This window comes from Harpegnathos saltator, unplaced genomic scaffold (assembly GCF_003227715.2).
Source record: "Harpegnathos saltator strain DR-91 unplaced genomic scaffold, Hsal_v8.6 scaffold785, whole genome shotgun sequence".
In the NCBI taxonomy this organism is placed as follows: domain Eukaryota; kingdom Metazoa; phylum Arthropoda; class Insecta; order Hymenoptera; family Formicidae; genus Harpegnathos; species Harpegnathos saltator.
Window position 1 is genome coordinate 1275554 of NW_020230632.1, and position 14661 is coordinate 1290214.

The 14661-nt window shown below is 44.3% G+C and overlaps 1 protein-coding gene across 3 annotated transcripts; it reads right to left on the minus strand.

Annotated features, from left to right (window-relative positions):
* Positions 1-229: 229 nt before the first annotated feature.
* Positions 230-14325, minus strand: LOC105180955 (uncharacterized). 3 transcript variants are annotated; one of them, XM_025306511.1, is made up of 10 exons: positions 13661-14325; positions 12258-12572; positions 7765-7826; positions 5191-5387; positions 4131-4411; positions 3285-3722; positions 2678-2884; positions 2039-2277; positions 1804-1934; positions 230-1554 (listed from the first exon to the last, which is right to left on the minus strand). In XM_025306511.1, the coding sequence occupies exons 2-10, from the start codon at positions 12345-12347 to the stop codon at positions 401-403; spliced, it is 2799 nt and encodes a 932-aa protein (XP_025162296.1). In that variant the 5' UTR covers positions 12348-12572; positions 13661-14325; the 3' UTR covers positions 230-400. The 3 variants fall into 3 exon arrangements, with proteins under 3 accessions (XP_025162296.1, XP_011135648.2, XP_025162297.1); XM_011137346.3 differs by lacking the exon at positions 13661-14325 and having other exon boundaries at positions 12258-12690; XM_025306512.1 differs by lacking the exons at positions 5191-5387; positions 7765-7826; positions 13661-14325 and having other exon boundaries at positions 12258-12690.
* Between the last annotated feature and the right edge of the window lie 336 nt (positions 14326-14661).

The window sequence follows — 14661 nt, forward strand, 5'->3', positions numbered from 1 at the left end:
TCACACAGCTTACTTTGTAATTATAATAATCCGCATAATACAATGAAATACCGATATATGATCATAACACGCTCATATTAAATGTACATTAAAAGTTACTCGAATCTAAATAGTAACACACTCTCATTATACTTTTGTCTTTTTGTAATATTTATAACATTTAATTCTTAAATAATCTTGTATAATATTTTCTTCTTTTACAATTGTTAATTATACATTAAGAGTGTCGGTGTGTGTGTGTGTGTGTGTGTGTGTGTATGTCTGTAGAAATTACGAATTAGTGGATTAAACACCTTGCCAAAATCACATGAAATACAACTTTAATCCGAAATCATGTTTTCTTCGTGATTTATCACGTAATAGCGGATGAAAGATTACAAAATCTCACGACTTGATGTAACTAAATAAGTCTGTCGTTGGGATGTGGATCAAGATCCTCGGGGTAACTTTCCACAGTCCTGATAAGCTCCTTTGTAACACCCAAACTCCTATTTCTCCGTCGTGGTGGAGTAGGAACGTGCTCGAAATCTCCGGTTACGTCTCCCGATAACTTTGGAAACAATCTCACAGGTTTCTCGGGAACATCTCCGCTCGAGCTCGCGTTGTCCTTGCTTGTGGTATTGATATTCTCGGTGAAGCTGTGGAACAAATCCGAACTTGACTCGAGGTCCGATCTGGCGGTAGAATCCTTGAAATCAGCACTCGTCGTGTAGTGTGCACTCACGAGCGCTTCGGACTCCGCGCCATCTTTCGGATCGATTTCTCTCATGGACTTGTCATCCCAGGTACAAAACGACACCTTCCGCATCTTCGGCGTTGACTTTGTATCACCGAGGATTTGTTCCAACGACACGGACAGTCGTTGGTCCGTCTTACATTCGAACGTCCTACCGACTAGAATGTCATCGTCGCTCGCTGAGCGATGCTGATTCATCACCACAGTTTTGTCGATCGCATTGCGCTTCTCCACAGGCACGATCTCCGGCTCAAGAAGCTTCTCGACGGGGCTCTGAGCCTGCTTAGTGTCATCGTCCGCATTCTCCAGCCGTTTTATCATTTCCTCGGGTTGATCTTCCTTTTCCAACATGTCAGAGAGCGCCACTTCCAGCTCGGTGAGACTCGGCGTCATCGAGCTCAAGTTACTCCCTTCAGCCGCCTCGTCGTTCGGTACCTTGAGCAGGGTCGAATGATCGTTTTCCATGATCTGAGCTTTGATCTTTGGCTCAGGGCTCGGCGGTGGCGTCTTTACACGATGATCCTGATTTTTTTTCAATTTATTGGTCGTATCCTTGGCCAGCTTCTCGTCGAAGAAGTCGACTATCTCCTCCTCGTCCACCCCTTCCACCATCTCCTGCGGCAGCGACTCCTCCGATATCGTTCTGATTAACTTGTTCGTTATGTCAGAATGTACATACAATTCCTTCGATTCGTATGGATCATCGTAGGGCTCGCTCTCATTCGACAAGCTACGGCCAAAGATCAACCTCGATTGATCGGATCGATCCAATTCCCGGATGACAGCACCGTTCTTGCAGGATCCGCCACCAATCGTATCTGTTGAATGGAACGTTTGCGGTTTAATTGATCATATACCGAAATATTTTGCATCGCGATATATTCTACATCCTACATTCTGGACCCTATCAACCAGGATGGAATATTCAAGAGAGCTAAATTATAAATTACCTTCAACTAGAGCACTCTCCAACTAGAAAGGTCATTTTTAACGCACATATTGTGGACTTCATACGTGATACACCCAACTTTCAAGCGCGGCTTAAAAAAAATTGTGCCAATTGTTACCCAAGGCTGAGCGGTGAAGTTCCTCGTCCAGATAAAAGGGTTCCTTGTGAACCGCCGATGTCGTCGAATCGCAAGCTAGTGATCCTTGAGAAACTACCGATATCGTGGGTGGATCAAAGTACTTTAACGAGCTGAGAATCAACGAATTCATCGCGCATTATTATCTCGTATATGAATCTTTCGAATATGCGAGGTATATGTATATCGACGTATACACGTATATCGGAATATATACCTGCTTTGCTCAACGAACCAGTCACTGGGATTTTTAGCAGAATCGAGCGACGGTACCATGCCGAAAGTTTCGGGCTTCTGCAACGGCGAGGTCGTATCTCGGCGTACGCATGAAACTCCGACCCCGATCGTTTCAGCTTCCCCAGTCTCGACGTTTTGCGAATAATCCACAACATCCGCACCCTTGGAGAGTCCTCTCTCCGCGAATTCGTCGTGATGTGTTTCGACTCGCGGCAAATTCTGGAATTCAGGTATAGACATGTGTATGTGTGTGTGTGTGTGTGTGTGTGTGTGTGCGCGTGGTGTGAATAAACGAACAAGCGCAAACACATTTCCCTTCTCTCGATCGATTGTTGCACAAAGAATACAGATGAGCTCTTACAGATAAGTCGGAAGAAATGCATTATTTTCTTCGTGGGGAATCGTCGAAATTGAAAAACGCGAAAATTAAAATCCTTCTTATTCACGCGAGGGAATTCGTACGCGTGTCTTTCATCCGATCTGATCCGCGACTCGGGTAATGAAAATTTCACGTTCCCGGAATTCTATTCCTCTTCCCGCCCATGAAACAGTCGGAAGAAAACACAACAGCTTAATAATATCGATTTCAACGCAATTCCGCGTTATTATATAAACATACCTCAGAATCGGAGAAATGCCGATTCGAATCGCAATTACTGATGTCGCTAAGGTCCCAATCTTCCAATTTACTTGGGTCGTACTTTATAAAACCGCCGTCGGTGACCTCGTTTTTGCTGCAGCCCAGGTTGCCCAGCACCTGATATGGCGACAGATGCTCGACACTGCCGCGCCGCGGTATGTAGTCCTCGAGACGTACGCTGGTCTTCTATAATCGAAATGAACGAGCGAGTGTTTTAAGCTTTATTTAAAGACAAAAAGTAAAGGAAAAAGAAATATCCAGAAAAAGTTCGAGAGATGCAACTACTCTCGCGGGCGATATAATGACCAATCGCGTACGAAAATCGACGACTTAAGACAACAACATGTGCCTGTGTATCGCGCTATTAGAAATTGTCTTGGATAAGCTACATATGCGTGCATCTCGATATGTCAATTTTTGTCTGATACTCGATCTTAACGAGTCTCAATGAGTCTTGCGTGGATTTATTTGTACCGTGTGTTCAAGGACGCTCTCATGTGATTCTCGCGGATATCCTACGTATATCGTACGCGATTTTTCAAGGCATTTGATCGATAAAATACGACGGGGAATTATAATACTGAACCTCGGAGAAAGGCGACAGAAAAGATTCAGCCGGAAGCGAACCGGTGCTGCTTCTGACGGGTCTCTTTAGCTTCATTTTCTCCTCCAAGCCTCTCTCGCCCTTCGTACTTTTCGCAGGATGCCTAGATACGTCCAATTCGTCGTAATTCGGCAAGCTAACGGTGCTGTAATTTTTCGTCCTTGCATTTGCTTCCGCTCCGTCGTCCCTCGACGAGTCCCCGATCTGCTCCTCGAGCTCCTCCGACTTTTGTTTATCCTGGCGATTAGGAGTCGAAGAGCCCTTCATCAATTCGCTCCTGGCGAATCTTTCATATTCCTCGTTTTCATGAACTTTTCCGTGATGATAGTCTGGCTCCGAAGTCCTCCAAGTTTTCTTGTCAGTGAGCATACGTTTGCCGGAAACCATGTCGCTGAATATTATTCTTCCGGTGCCGTTAACCTATTGAAGGAAATCATCACTTTGGTCATCGAAGTCGCGAAGAATTCGAGATTAGCCTCCCGGCAATATGTACATGTTACATGTGTTTCTCGTATTTTACTCGGCTGAATGGATTCGAAGATGTTTCACGAATGCGTTCAATCCGACGATAATTTTAAACAAGTAGAATTTGCTCAAAATCTTTTTATTTTCTATTTCTGACTTAAAATCAGAAACTTCGCGTTCCAATTGTGCATATTTTTTGTTTTCTCAGGTTTTTAAATAACATTGCAGAGAGGAGATAAAAAAGAAACAGTTTCGGATCGGATGACGAATATTTCATCGTTTTTTTATCTGCCGAAGCTGAATGTGCAAAGGATGCTTTATTTTCTAAGCAATTCTTGTAGTAAGAATGACAATAGGACTTACTTTGTGTTTATAGATCTCCCTCGCTTTCCGCCTCTCGTGCTTCGTATCTTCCGTGCTGATTTTGCTCGGTCCTTGCGTCTCGACATCGTCGTTTTGATCGTCACTGATCTCTTTCAGTGGCTTGACCGACAGATGTAACGGTTCCTCGCTCGTGTTGCCGTGTCTCAAATTGGTGGTTACATCCTCAAGAATCTCGTCTGGTTTCGGTGGCAATGGTCTGCCCCTGTTTGTCTTCTTTCGTCTCGGAGGTGGCACAGGGGTGATATTCTTCAAATTGGAACCTGCAGTATCGACAATCGAATATTCACAACCAAGCTATCATTGCGAATCATCATAACTAACTCGCGCGTAGTCGTGACCAACCAACAGTAGTCGTGACTAAGTGTAGCCGATACCTCTTTATCACCGGTATAGAGTAACGCCAGGATCGCGAATAAATTTAATGACTTTAATAATATTTAACAAAATCGGCTCACCATTACTATTCTCTTCCCTATGCGCCATTATCAGCAGCAGCAAATGGTATCAGCACGACTCGTTAAACATTTATATGATAGAGCGATAAAATACGAGCTCACGTGCGCAGACAGGCAACAAAGAGAAAAGAGAGCCGTTAAATTTGCACGAACCGGCCTCACGCATCGGTGATGATGCTCTCTCTCTTTCTCTCTCTCTCTCTCTCTCTCTCTCTCTCTCTCTCTTCCGTTATCGCTTCGTAAACGGATACTTGAAATTGCATTTCGTCGTACGAGACGCGAGATAAAATGCTACCTTGTGACTCGCCATGGTCAAAACTAACGGATATTTCACGTGATATACTGCGATACGTATAAAAGAATGTTGACCCCGTCAACGCCAAGTTAAAGACTCGCGAAAAAAAAAAGTGAAGGAAAAGAAAAATGAAAGAGAAAGAATTATCCGTGGGGAGGATCAACGATTTGACGATTCTCAACGTGATGCCGCGCACCGTGTGCCTCTTGATTAATTTGGTTTCGCTTTGTATCGCGCTCTCCACTTATGTTCAAACGTGATTCACTGGCGATGAATGATTAATGCTTACAGCTGAACGTAGCGGCGGGATAGGGACTAGTGTCGGCGGTTAAATTCGTAAGAACGGAGCTTGTTCTTGGCGGGCTGGGTACTTCTAAATTAACATCTACCCAGTCGCTAGGATGAAAGGGCCTGTCCACCGAGTCTATGCTCCGGCCCCTCGTAAGCACCTCCCTCGGCGGTGAACCGGCGTATCCTATCTCGGAGCTAGGCAGAAAAGATTAAGTGGATCTCGCGTGTACGTCATTACGAGCACGCACATACGCCCGAATATAAATATAAGCGCAAAGTGATATCGAATTTAATACGCGTATTAATCGAACGCAACCGTATATGCGATTATGCCGTTAGCAATACACAGAAATCTATTGCGATGTGCGCGTTCACGGTATCAGCTCTCCGGTCGACTGCATTTCCTCTCAGCGATACGTACTGTGTGGTGTTGTTGCGAGTAATTGAAAAGAAACATCGGTATCACATTTATGCATAGTATCCAATAGCTGATACATCACGTTACGTTACGTTAATAACGTTATGTGTATCCGGAGAACCTAACGAATTTTTTCTTCGAACAAGAAATCGCGAAATATAAATAATCGCCGGTGAAATCGCGCGACCTTCGATCAGTAGGAAATCATTGAGACGCTACGTCTCTATACGTAGTCGACAGTATAAGAACGATCTAACAAATCGCAACAAATAATATAGCAGGTTAAGGATTGTCCGAGACCTGCTTTGTAAAGCATGATCGCTTACAGAAGGAGCGTCAAAGAAAGAAGCGCTTGAAAAACCTCGCGCGTACGCGTCGCGCGTGCACCTGTTCACGCACGTGTTCATGCAACTATAGATCGCAATGAGATAAGACGCAGAGGAATGCTTATGTAATAACTAGATGAGAGATATGATATGTTTGACGACAATAAATTAGAGGTATTAATCGGCCGTACGTGTATGTAGCAATGCGAGGCCGATCACCCGATCGCCGCCACCGCTGCTACTGCTGTTTTACTACTGCGGCGAACTTATCAATCGGTCTAATCATTTCCTCGGCAGAGTGAAAAATAATCTAATCGGAATAGCCCCACGTGTACCGGTTGCTGAGAGGGAAATAAGAAAAAGAACGGATCGAAGAGAAAGTGTAGATTCTGTCGGTATGAGGTGTGCGCCGTGCAGTAGCGTGCGTAACGCGTCGTTAGTCTCTGTTTCTGCATTTCCCGCGAGATATCGCGAAAGATTATTGAGATTTTAATCATCGGATCTTTCGAAGCCTTTGCCCGCCTTTGAGAAATAATCGCATTCTCCGTGCTCGTGAGACGGACGTAAATCTTGTCAAAGCTTATATATATATATACGCATACCAACAGCTCTCTTAAGTGTGTCTACTTGAAGTGGAATTCATTCTACGGAAAGATATGCAGGTTTTGTAAAATTGAAATAATTTTTTTGATTGATCAGCCAAAATTTATTCGTTGGTTTGCTGCGTTATTACCGGGGAGAACGCACCAGAGATTTTCCGTTCGATATCACCCGGTGACTCATGAAAGCTTATTTTCACTAATTTTCACGATATGAATGCGTCTCGAAATCGCGAATCTTGGTCTTATCGAGCGCTTACTCAAAGACGCATTCGTAGTTTCGTAGACTTTCGCGAGCAAATTCAGCCGTCCACTGACCCTAAAAAGGAGTTGTGCGCCGATACGCATGGCGTAGGATGAGATCGACCTACGCTCGATCATCATCGTTGTGGATTCACTGTGGCACAGCCCCAAAAACTGTCTGAATATAAGATAAATCTGTCATGCAATGTAGATCCTTCTTCACAATAACTCGGAAAAATAGAGAGTTCTCCTCTCTATTTTTCCGTGAAACAAAGGCGATGCTTTCTTGAGGTTTCTCCTTTTCTGACATTTTCTTTCTTTTCTGAGATCATCGGCTGAAATATCGAGTTGATGAGAACCATTTTATAACAACAGCCGTTACCACTACCGCGACTGCGGCTCACACGCAATGATTTAATCTCGAGAGGCAACGAATTAGAAATAATATTGCGTTATCGGCGCGACGCGATCGCCACTCGCCGTCACGAGAATGTAGCCATTTAAGGTGGAGCCGATACCTGACCACCTCTCGATTCATTGTCGAGTTAAGCTCACCTTCAATGATGACGCTTACACGCTCGACCGTTCGGATTTCACTTGGAAGTTGTTGCCGTCGCAACCAGGAAATTGCGATTTTTTTCTTCTTTACATTCGCTATGACGATTCACTGTACGATCGTACAGAATACGCCTTATATCTTCACTCAATAAATACGTGTACGAAAAATGGCACCTTGTAACTAAATTATGAAATATCTACTGCGTACTCGACAATCTCTAATGACAAAATTGACAGCAGCTTTTTGTCGTTTATTATCACTGAAATAATTGCCCAATATTCGCTTCACGAACGGAGCATGAATCGCGTTAATGACGTAATGTATCATTTTACCACGAATCACAAAGTAACAATAAAACTCGCACACGGCTGTTCACGAATCGCATTCTTAATTAAACTATCGAAAGAAAGAGAAAAGGCAATTGTACCTCGTAACTCGCTGCGTGGCGCCTCCTAAGATCGAACCTTCCTCCTTTAAACTCGGATAAATCTGAAACAAAAGAGAGAGAGAGAGCGCGCACGTATAAATCTTACATCGTCGTGCAATGTCCCGTTGTGAAAACTCAAGCGAAAGAATAAGAGAGCCTGATTCGTTCTGAACTGCCGATAATTTTACGATGAATTGTTATCCTGAAGATAAATAGCTCGATAGCAAGAGAGCTTTTCGGAACACCCATCCTGTCGAGCAAACGTTAATTAAATCAAGTCCAAGTATTTCAACGACGTACGAGCGTTGTAATTTGAAAATGACTATTTCTACTACTGAGCGCAGTTAATACTTAATCAACGTTTTCAATAACCAATTAGCGTTATTCACTTATATCGTGATATCACCTCTATTATTATTCTCCCCAGCGGAGTTAGCGAAAAGTTGCTAATGCAATTAGAAACACATGTTCATTCGTTTAATATTCGCAATAAGGAACTCATAGGCCCAGAGGCGTGTGTCCGCGAGCAATTCTTGGGAGTTGATTTGTAAGTGACAATAATTACTCCCGCCCGTTATCTTCCAATTTATTGAAATAGGCCGAGGTGGAGAGGTAGATGAACAATAAACTCGACGGAAACACGCTTTGGTCCCTGACACTCTTGTCGAAGAATTGCGCAATCAGCGGCCATCCTGTGCGAATCGTTGCATAATACTCTTTGTATCCTTGCGGGAGCGAAAATACGATAGCGTGCGAGAGAGGTACGCGAGTAAGCAACGAACTCGATATCGCTTCGCGTCCGTCTTTACAATCGACCTTCGGCCGCGAGATATCCCCAGGTAACTCGCTCATGACGTGTCCGACGTTCGGTATGCTCAACAATAATTTTCACGCGACTTAACGACTTCGCACCATGCGCGAAATATGCGCGCCGCGGGTTGTTACATCCGCTCGATCGTTACGCAGAGAAATAAGATTAGTCGGTTTTATGTGACAACGAACGCGCCACGGATGTTTCGCGGGTGTTTCGCGATCGAAGGAAGATTCGCAGGAAGAAAATAACTCTGTTCTCGATGTACAGATGAGAATTTAGAAAATGACGAATATCGCGTGTCAATTCTAATCTCTGAAGTCATGAAGAGAGTAGAATCATTCTGATGTGTGTGCGGACAGGTAACCAGATAAGTAAGATGAAGATGACATTTTGAACGGCAGTGCAATCGATTCGATTTCATCGTGCGGTTCAAGAGGTAGGGGATGAGGAAAAATAGGACAAGGTGTCGATCAAAATCGGTGCATAGCGAGGAAGGCCATTCGCTTTAACGATCCAAATCCGCTGAACGAACCTTAAGCAAACACCATTTTCCGTCTATTCCGTTCGTATTTGCGAATACAAGGATGAGGAAATACGATTTTCTTGTTTAATTCTTTGTTGCATGTTATATGTATAATACATGTTTTTGCTTCCCCGGAAAGCATCACAGGTGACTCTCTCTTTCCGGAAGAGAAAAATGAAGAAGAAACAAGAAATCGTTACAAATTTGTGAACTATATAAATGATATCGACATTCTTCTCTAACGCAAAGTTAAATTTTTCGACAGGTTTCGCAAGTCATCACGATACCGTAGCACAACAATACTCCGCAGAGAAAACGACGATAACGATGACGTCGCGAAATGGAATGGCGAATTAAAATTCAATCCGTAATCAATCAATCCGTAAAATTCAATCCGGGCTAATCGTGAACAAACGAACACCGGGATTAATGCGTGGTATAATTTTAGCAAAACATAAACACACACACACACACACACACAATTATCGTCGCCATGGTGAATAATAGCCCGTTAATAAGATTAGCGACGTGAGAGAGGAGAGCATTCTCTGCATTGATCTCGGACACGCGCACTTTACCCGATGAAGACGGTGTCGCCGTTCGCGATACACTCGTCCACATATACCTCCCCCCCGTGTAAACAATCCGTTGGAAAGCATACAGATGTGTACAGGGCGCGCGATCTACATTGCAGATTTATCGGAAAACTTGTCGTTAATCTATATAGCTATAGCTATAGATTTAACGACACATGCGTTTCAGATAAATCTTATTGTTCGAATTAATGCGAATTAATATCTGTTTCTATCAAGATCTTTCAGTATTACTGCTAAATATAAGTCCGTCGCATTCGTCGCGATAAATTTGTTTCGCTGATCGATATTCGTTAAATATCGTTTGTTGAGTTCGACGAGAATTTCACTTGCGTTTTAACGAAATTGAAGCACGCACATACGTGTAAGAAAAACAAATGAAAACACGCGTTTCCCGTCGAGTAAGACAGACTCGTTATGCCGGACGAAAGATTTAACTGTTTGCGAACATATTTCGCACGGCGGTCGTCCGGCAAATATTAATGGGGCAAAAAGTTGAAACCCAGCGTGAAATCTGCGCATATTGCGACATCTGTTATTACCAAAGTTTCATATACCTCCGTGACAGTGGGCAATTTTCTGGATTCCTGCACAAATATCTAATGTAACTTTCACCATCTATTAATAATACAGTGGCGTGTAGGTCGATCGACCAACGTCTATCTGTGCCTGCATTGCTCTATGATGCATGATTGTCTCTTCCTTTTTTCCTTTCTTCTCTTAGCTGCAAAATTATGCAGCATGTTTTCACAAACGTTTTAACAAACGCGAATTTTTATATTTCACGTGGAGGTGAATGACAGAATGCGAGAGAGAGAGAGAGAGAGAGAGAGAGAGAGAGAGAGGGAGGGACGGGGAGGGGAGAAGAATTCGACATAAAGATACGACAGAAAGAGCTGTATACTCCACGTGCTTTACTTTGCGCAAACTCTATTTTTTCGAGCTGATATTACGTAACATTGCCTTAATAACAACTATACACTATATCACGTGAATGTCACTATGTATTCCACGAGACCATATTCTACGTGCACATATATGCTCTACGCTCACACCTACACACACGACCGACCCTGTACGTGCATGCGTCACCAAGAACATTATATTTTCCATTTCAACAGGTTCGTGCATAACAACGACATTAGTAATGCTCATTAACAATTCAAACCAGACCGGCTCGCCGAAGCTCCTTCAATCCGCGTCCTACTCGTGAAACGCGACTTTAGGAAAAGGTTGTCCAAAACAGAGAGTACAGAATATTCTCCATCGTGTCGCCGAATCGAAACGGACAGACGCAAGATCGCAGGATGAGGACAGTTTTTAGTCTTTTTAGAATTACGAATGCGGAGGTACAGAATGAATAACACGCACTTGCGCGACTCTCATACGGATGTCAACGCGAAGGAATAATTTATTCTTGTCTAAAAAGTAGATGAATCGCGATTCGACTTCTTTCGCAAGTGGATAAAATTATCTCTCGTATGTAAAATTTCGTGCAAAAATTTGTTATATATAAAAGAAGTAGACAGTCGTGCAATAGAATCTATTGGGAAATATTTGCAGAACGCAAGAGGACAAGATACTTGGAGAAGAATAATGCTTTTGTTTACATTACGAACATTTTTCTCACTTCGCCGGATAAAGATCGCGCTAAATTTTCAGTATGAATCATTTCCGCTTAATATACAAATAAAGTGAAAAGCATGGAAAAGGTAATCTAGAGAGTAGCTGCTTGCTAAAAGTCAGCGATCAATTTTACCAGAGATCACGGTCACATCCGCATATCTGAGATTCCAAATTGGCGTGACGCGCGAGTACCACGCACGTCATAAATCCGTGCACGCAATCCGTGCGTGTAAATGCGCGTCCACACACGTTACATAATAAAGAGGACACATATCTCCGTATCTATTTCAAGTGTATGTTAGTACTCTTCTGTGTATGCTCCCCGCTCTGTGTATGCTCTTTTTATTTTCATATTCTACCTCTCGTCGCATACGCAAGAACGACTTGGTCAGTGCAAAATGGTCGTGCAAAATTACACGGCAAACAGATGTTTCTCGTGACACGCCACGGATATTACGCGAGAAACTCAACGCGCAGTCACGTACAAAAGTTATCGGACTGTTCTCTGCGCAACCAAATTTTTTTTTTTTTTAATTCAGTAGCCGGAAGAGAGAGAATATATACACATAGCTGCGACTTATCACTTTAAGTATTCTCAAAATTTCAACCAGAGATAATATAAGCCTAGCAAAAAAGGAAAGGATTCAAAGTAGCTCTCTGACAATTTTCTCTTTCACGAGAGACATGAATTCTCGTTAGATAAACGAGAAGAGTCTGTCTCCTTTTTGCCGAAAAAGTAAAAAACAATTCGTATTCGAAGCATCCATTTACCGAGAATATTCCACGAATATAACACGATTTAAATGTCTGAAACCCGTCAACGAGAATCGCTACCTCTCTGATGCGCTGTCACTCGTAGAAACACCAGTTAATCAACGATAAACAAAACACTCGGATAGAGGGTAGAAAAAAATGGGAATGTCGTGCTGTTACTTACCCGATGTGCGCATCGCACGAATACACGGTCCAACGGTGATTTTGAGTCCTGGGCCTTGCAGGTCCTCTCCTTGCACCACGCTTGTCCCATTTTTTCTCTTCTCCGATCTCTCGAGCCTCTTCTAGTCAAGTCGCTCGTACAAGTCACGGCGGCCCGTGGTTCTTCCTCTCACCGATAAGACCGGATAATGTAGACCATCTTGAGACTTGTTCTTCGTGACCTGCCACAACCGGCTAGTCTTCGCCGGTCAACCGTCTCGTTCGGATCCTCGAACGCGAAGGAGACGGGACGCAGCTATAAGGTCCGGGCGCGGAACTAGCCGAGAGACGAGAAGGAGAAGAAGAAGAAGAACGCACTGACGCGCGTTGTCGTCGACTCTTCCCAATATGTGTGTATGTGTGCGTGTATGTGACCTCCTCCTCCTCCCTCCCTTTCTTTCTCTTTCTCTCTCTCTCTCTCTCTCTCTCTCTCTCTCTCTCTCTCTCTCTCTCTCTCTCTCTCTCTCTCTCTCTCTCTGTCTGTCTGTCTGTCTCTCGTCGCTCTAAAAGACAACGAAATGTTCCATTGACGTTGCATTCTGATCATCCTTCGCGAGATATACTTCCTGATCCTATTATTATTCCCTCGAGCGAACAATCGAACTTTCCGCGGCTCTCAGACTCTCTCTTGTTTGGGAATTTGAATAGGGGGGGGGGCTGTGTGAGTGCGTTTAAAGAGTCATCACATGTAACTTTGAATAAGTGTATATTACGTAATTTCCTCGGGAGAGAAACGAAAATATTGAAAGTTTATACACACGAGAGCGAAAGACGTCGGAGAATTCAACCACGATTTAATGAACATCGGAAAAGTTCAAACCTGTGAAAGCTACAAAGAATGATTAAACTTCAATCGACTTTCTTGCGTTGTTTAAGGACGAGTGAATTTAATCACACGTCTCGCGCCTGATTTATCCTTGAAATCGAAAAATTTGCAAGTTTTAACGAGACGCTCGAGTGTCGGCCGACCCCTTCCATGAATGGATGTGCGTATTGCGTTGTCGTTGGAATCGCGCACAATCACGCGGGACCATCTCACGATGTGTCATGCGCTGCATTCGCCGGAATCATCGCATCCGTGTATTTATCTTCGCACATACATGCCCGAATCGCATGATAAAAGAAACGAGGAGCGATTCCTTGCATTTTCAGAACCGCGCCGACATTCGCGACAGATGCACCTGATTGATACAATCGGTGCAGCCTTTGTCGACGAAATCGCGCGAGAAACGAGAAACAGGTAGTCGCATTGACAGTTTCAGCCCGTCAGATCGCAACATATGTGTGTGCGTGTATATGTGTGTGCGTATGTATGTGTGTGTGTGTGTGTGTACAAATGGGTGTATGTATACATTCGTCGCATACCAAACAAAACCAAAGACTTGCAACGTCAGTCTCAACGAGACATTCACGCGTGCAACGCCCGAGATGATCGCGATGATCTCCTGTTCGACTGTTCTCTCGAACGTCCATTTGTCGCTCGCTCGTTATCTGAACCGTGACTTATCCTTACACACGCACCGCGCCCCATTGATACACTTAGTCGTCTCAGAAACGAATCACCTGGTGTATTCGAGCACCACGTCTCCTCGCTCTTCCTCGCAAGAAAGTGGATCTCAATGGGCGCGATTCCAGCGACTACGATGAAATCATCTACAAATGCGCACACCACCGGCACCGGGATACGAGCCGCTGATACGTCGATTGTTCGGTGGAAAAGATGAAACACTCGCGAGACGAATTAGATCAACTCCCTGACGACGACAATGAAGAGAAAGAGAAAAAGGGAGAGAGAAAGAAACACAGAGGAAAAAAGACTAATGTCTGCGACGATAATGGCTACGATCGCGCAGGCTGGAAGGCAGCTGGTAGTACCGCGCTGGCTAGTACCGATCCGTCGGACTCACAGCACCGTCAACACGCGAGTACCACCGTACGCATACTGGTGCGGTACCGCAGCGGTTCGAGCAGCCGGACGAACGGTCACCTGGATGGCATGCAGCCGTCGAGGCAGCGTTGTGGCTCCGGCTGAAGGTTTTCTAACCGCAGCCTCCGCTCGCAGCGGACTCTACTTACCACCGCATCTCTTCACAACAGAAGACATTGCTGATCGGCGTCGTTCCTCCTCCACACCTCCGCTTCCACCTCTTCTCGTCTACCTTCACGTTCTCCGCGAGAACGCGGTCTACCTTTCTCTCTCTCTCTCTCTCTCTCTCTCTCTCTCTCTCTCTCTCTCTCTCTTGATCCCGCTTCATCGGCCGGTTTTCCTCCTTCTTGCTCGTGTAACGCGGATACCTTGAAGAGAGCGGCTCCTACTCCTGCTCCGATGATGATCCCCTGCCGGGTATCCGACCTCCTACTCTCGC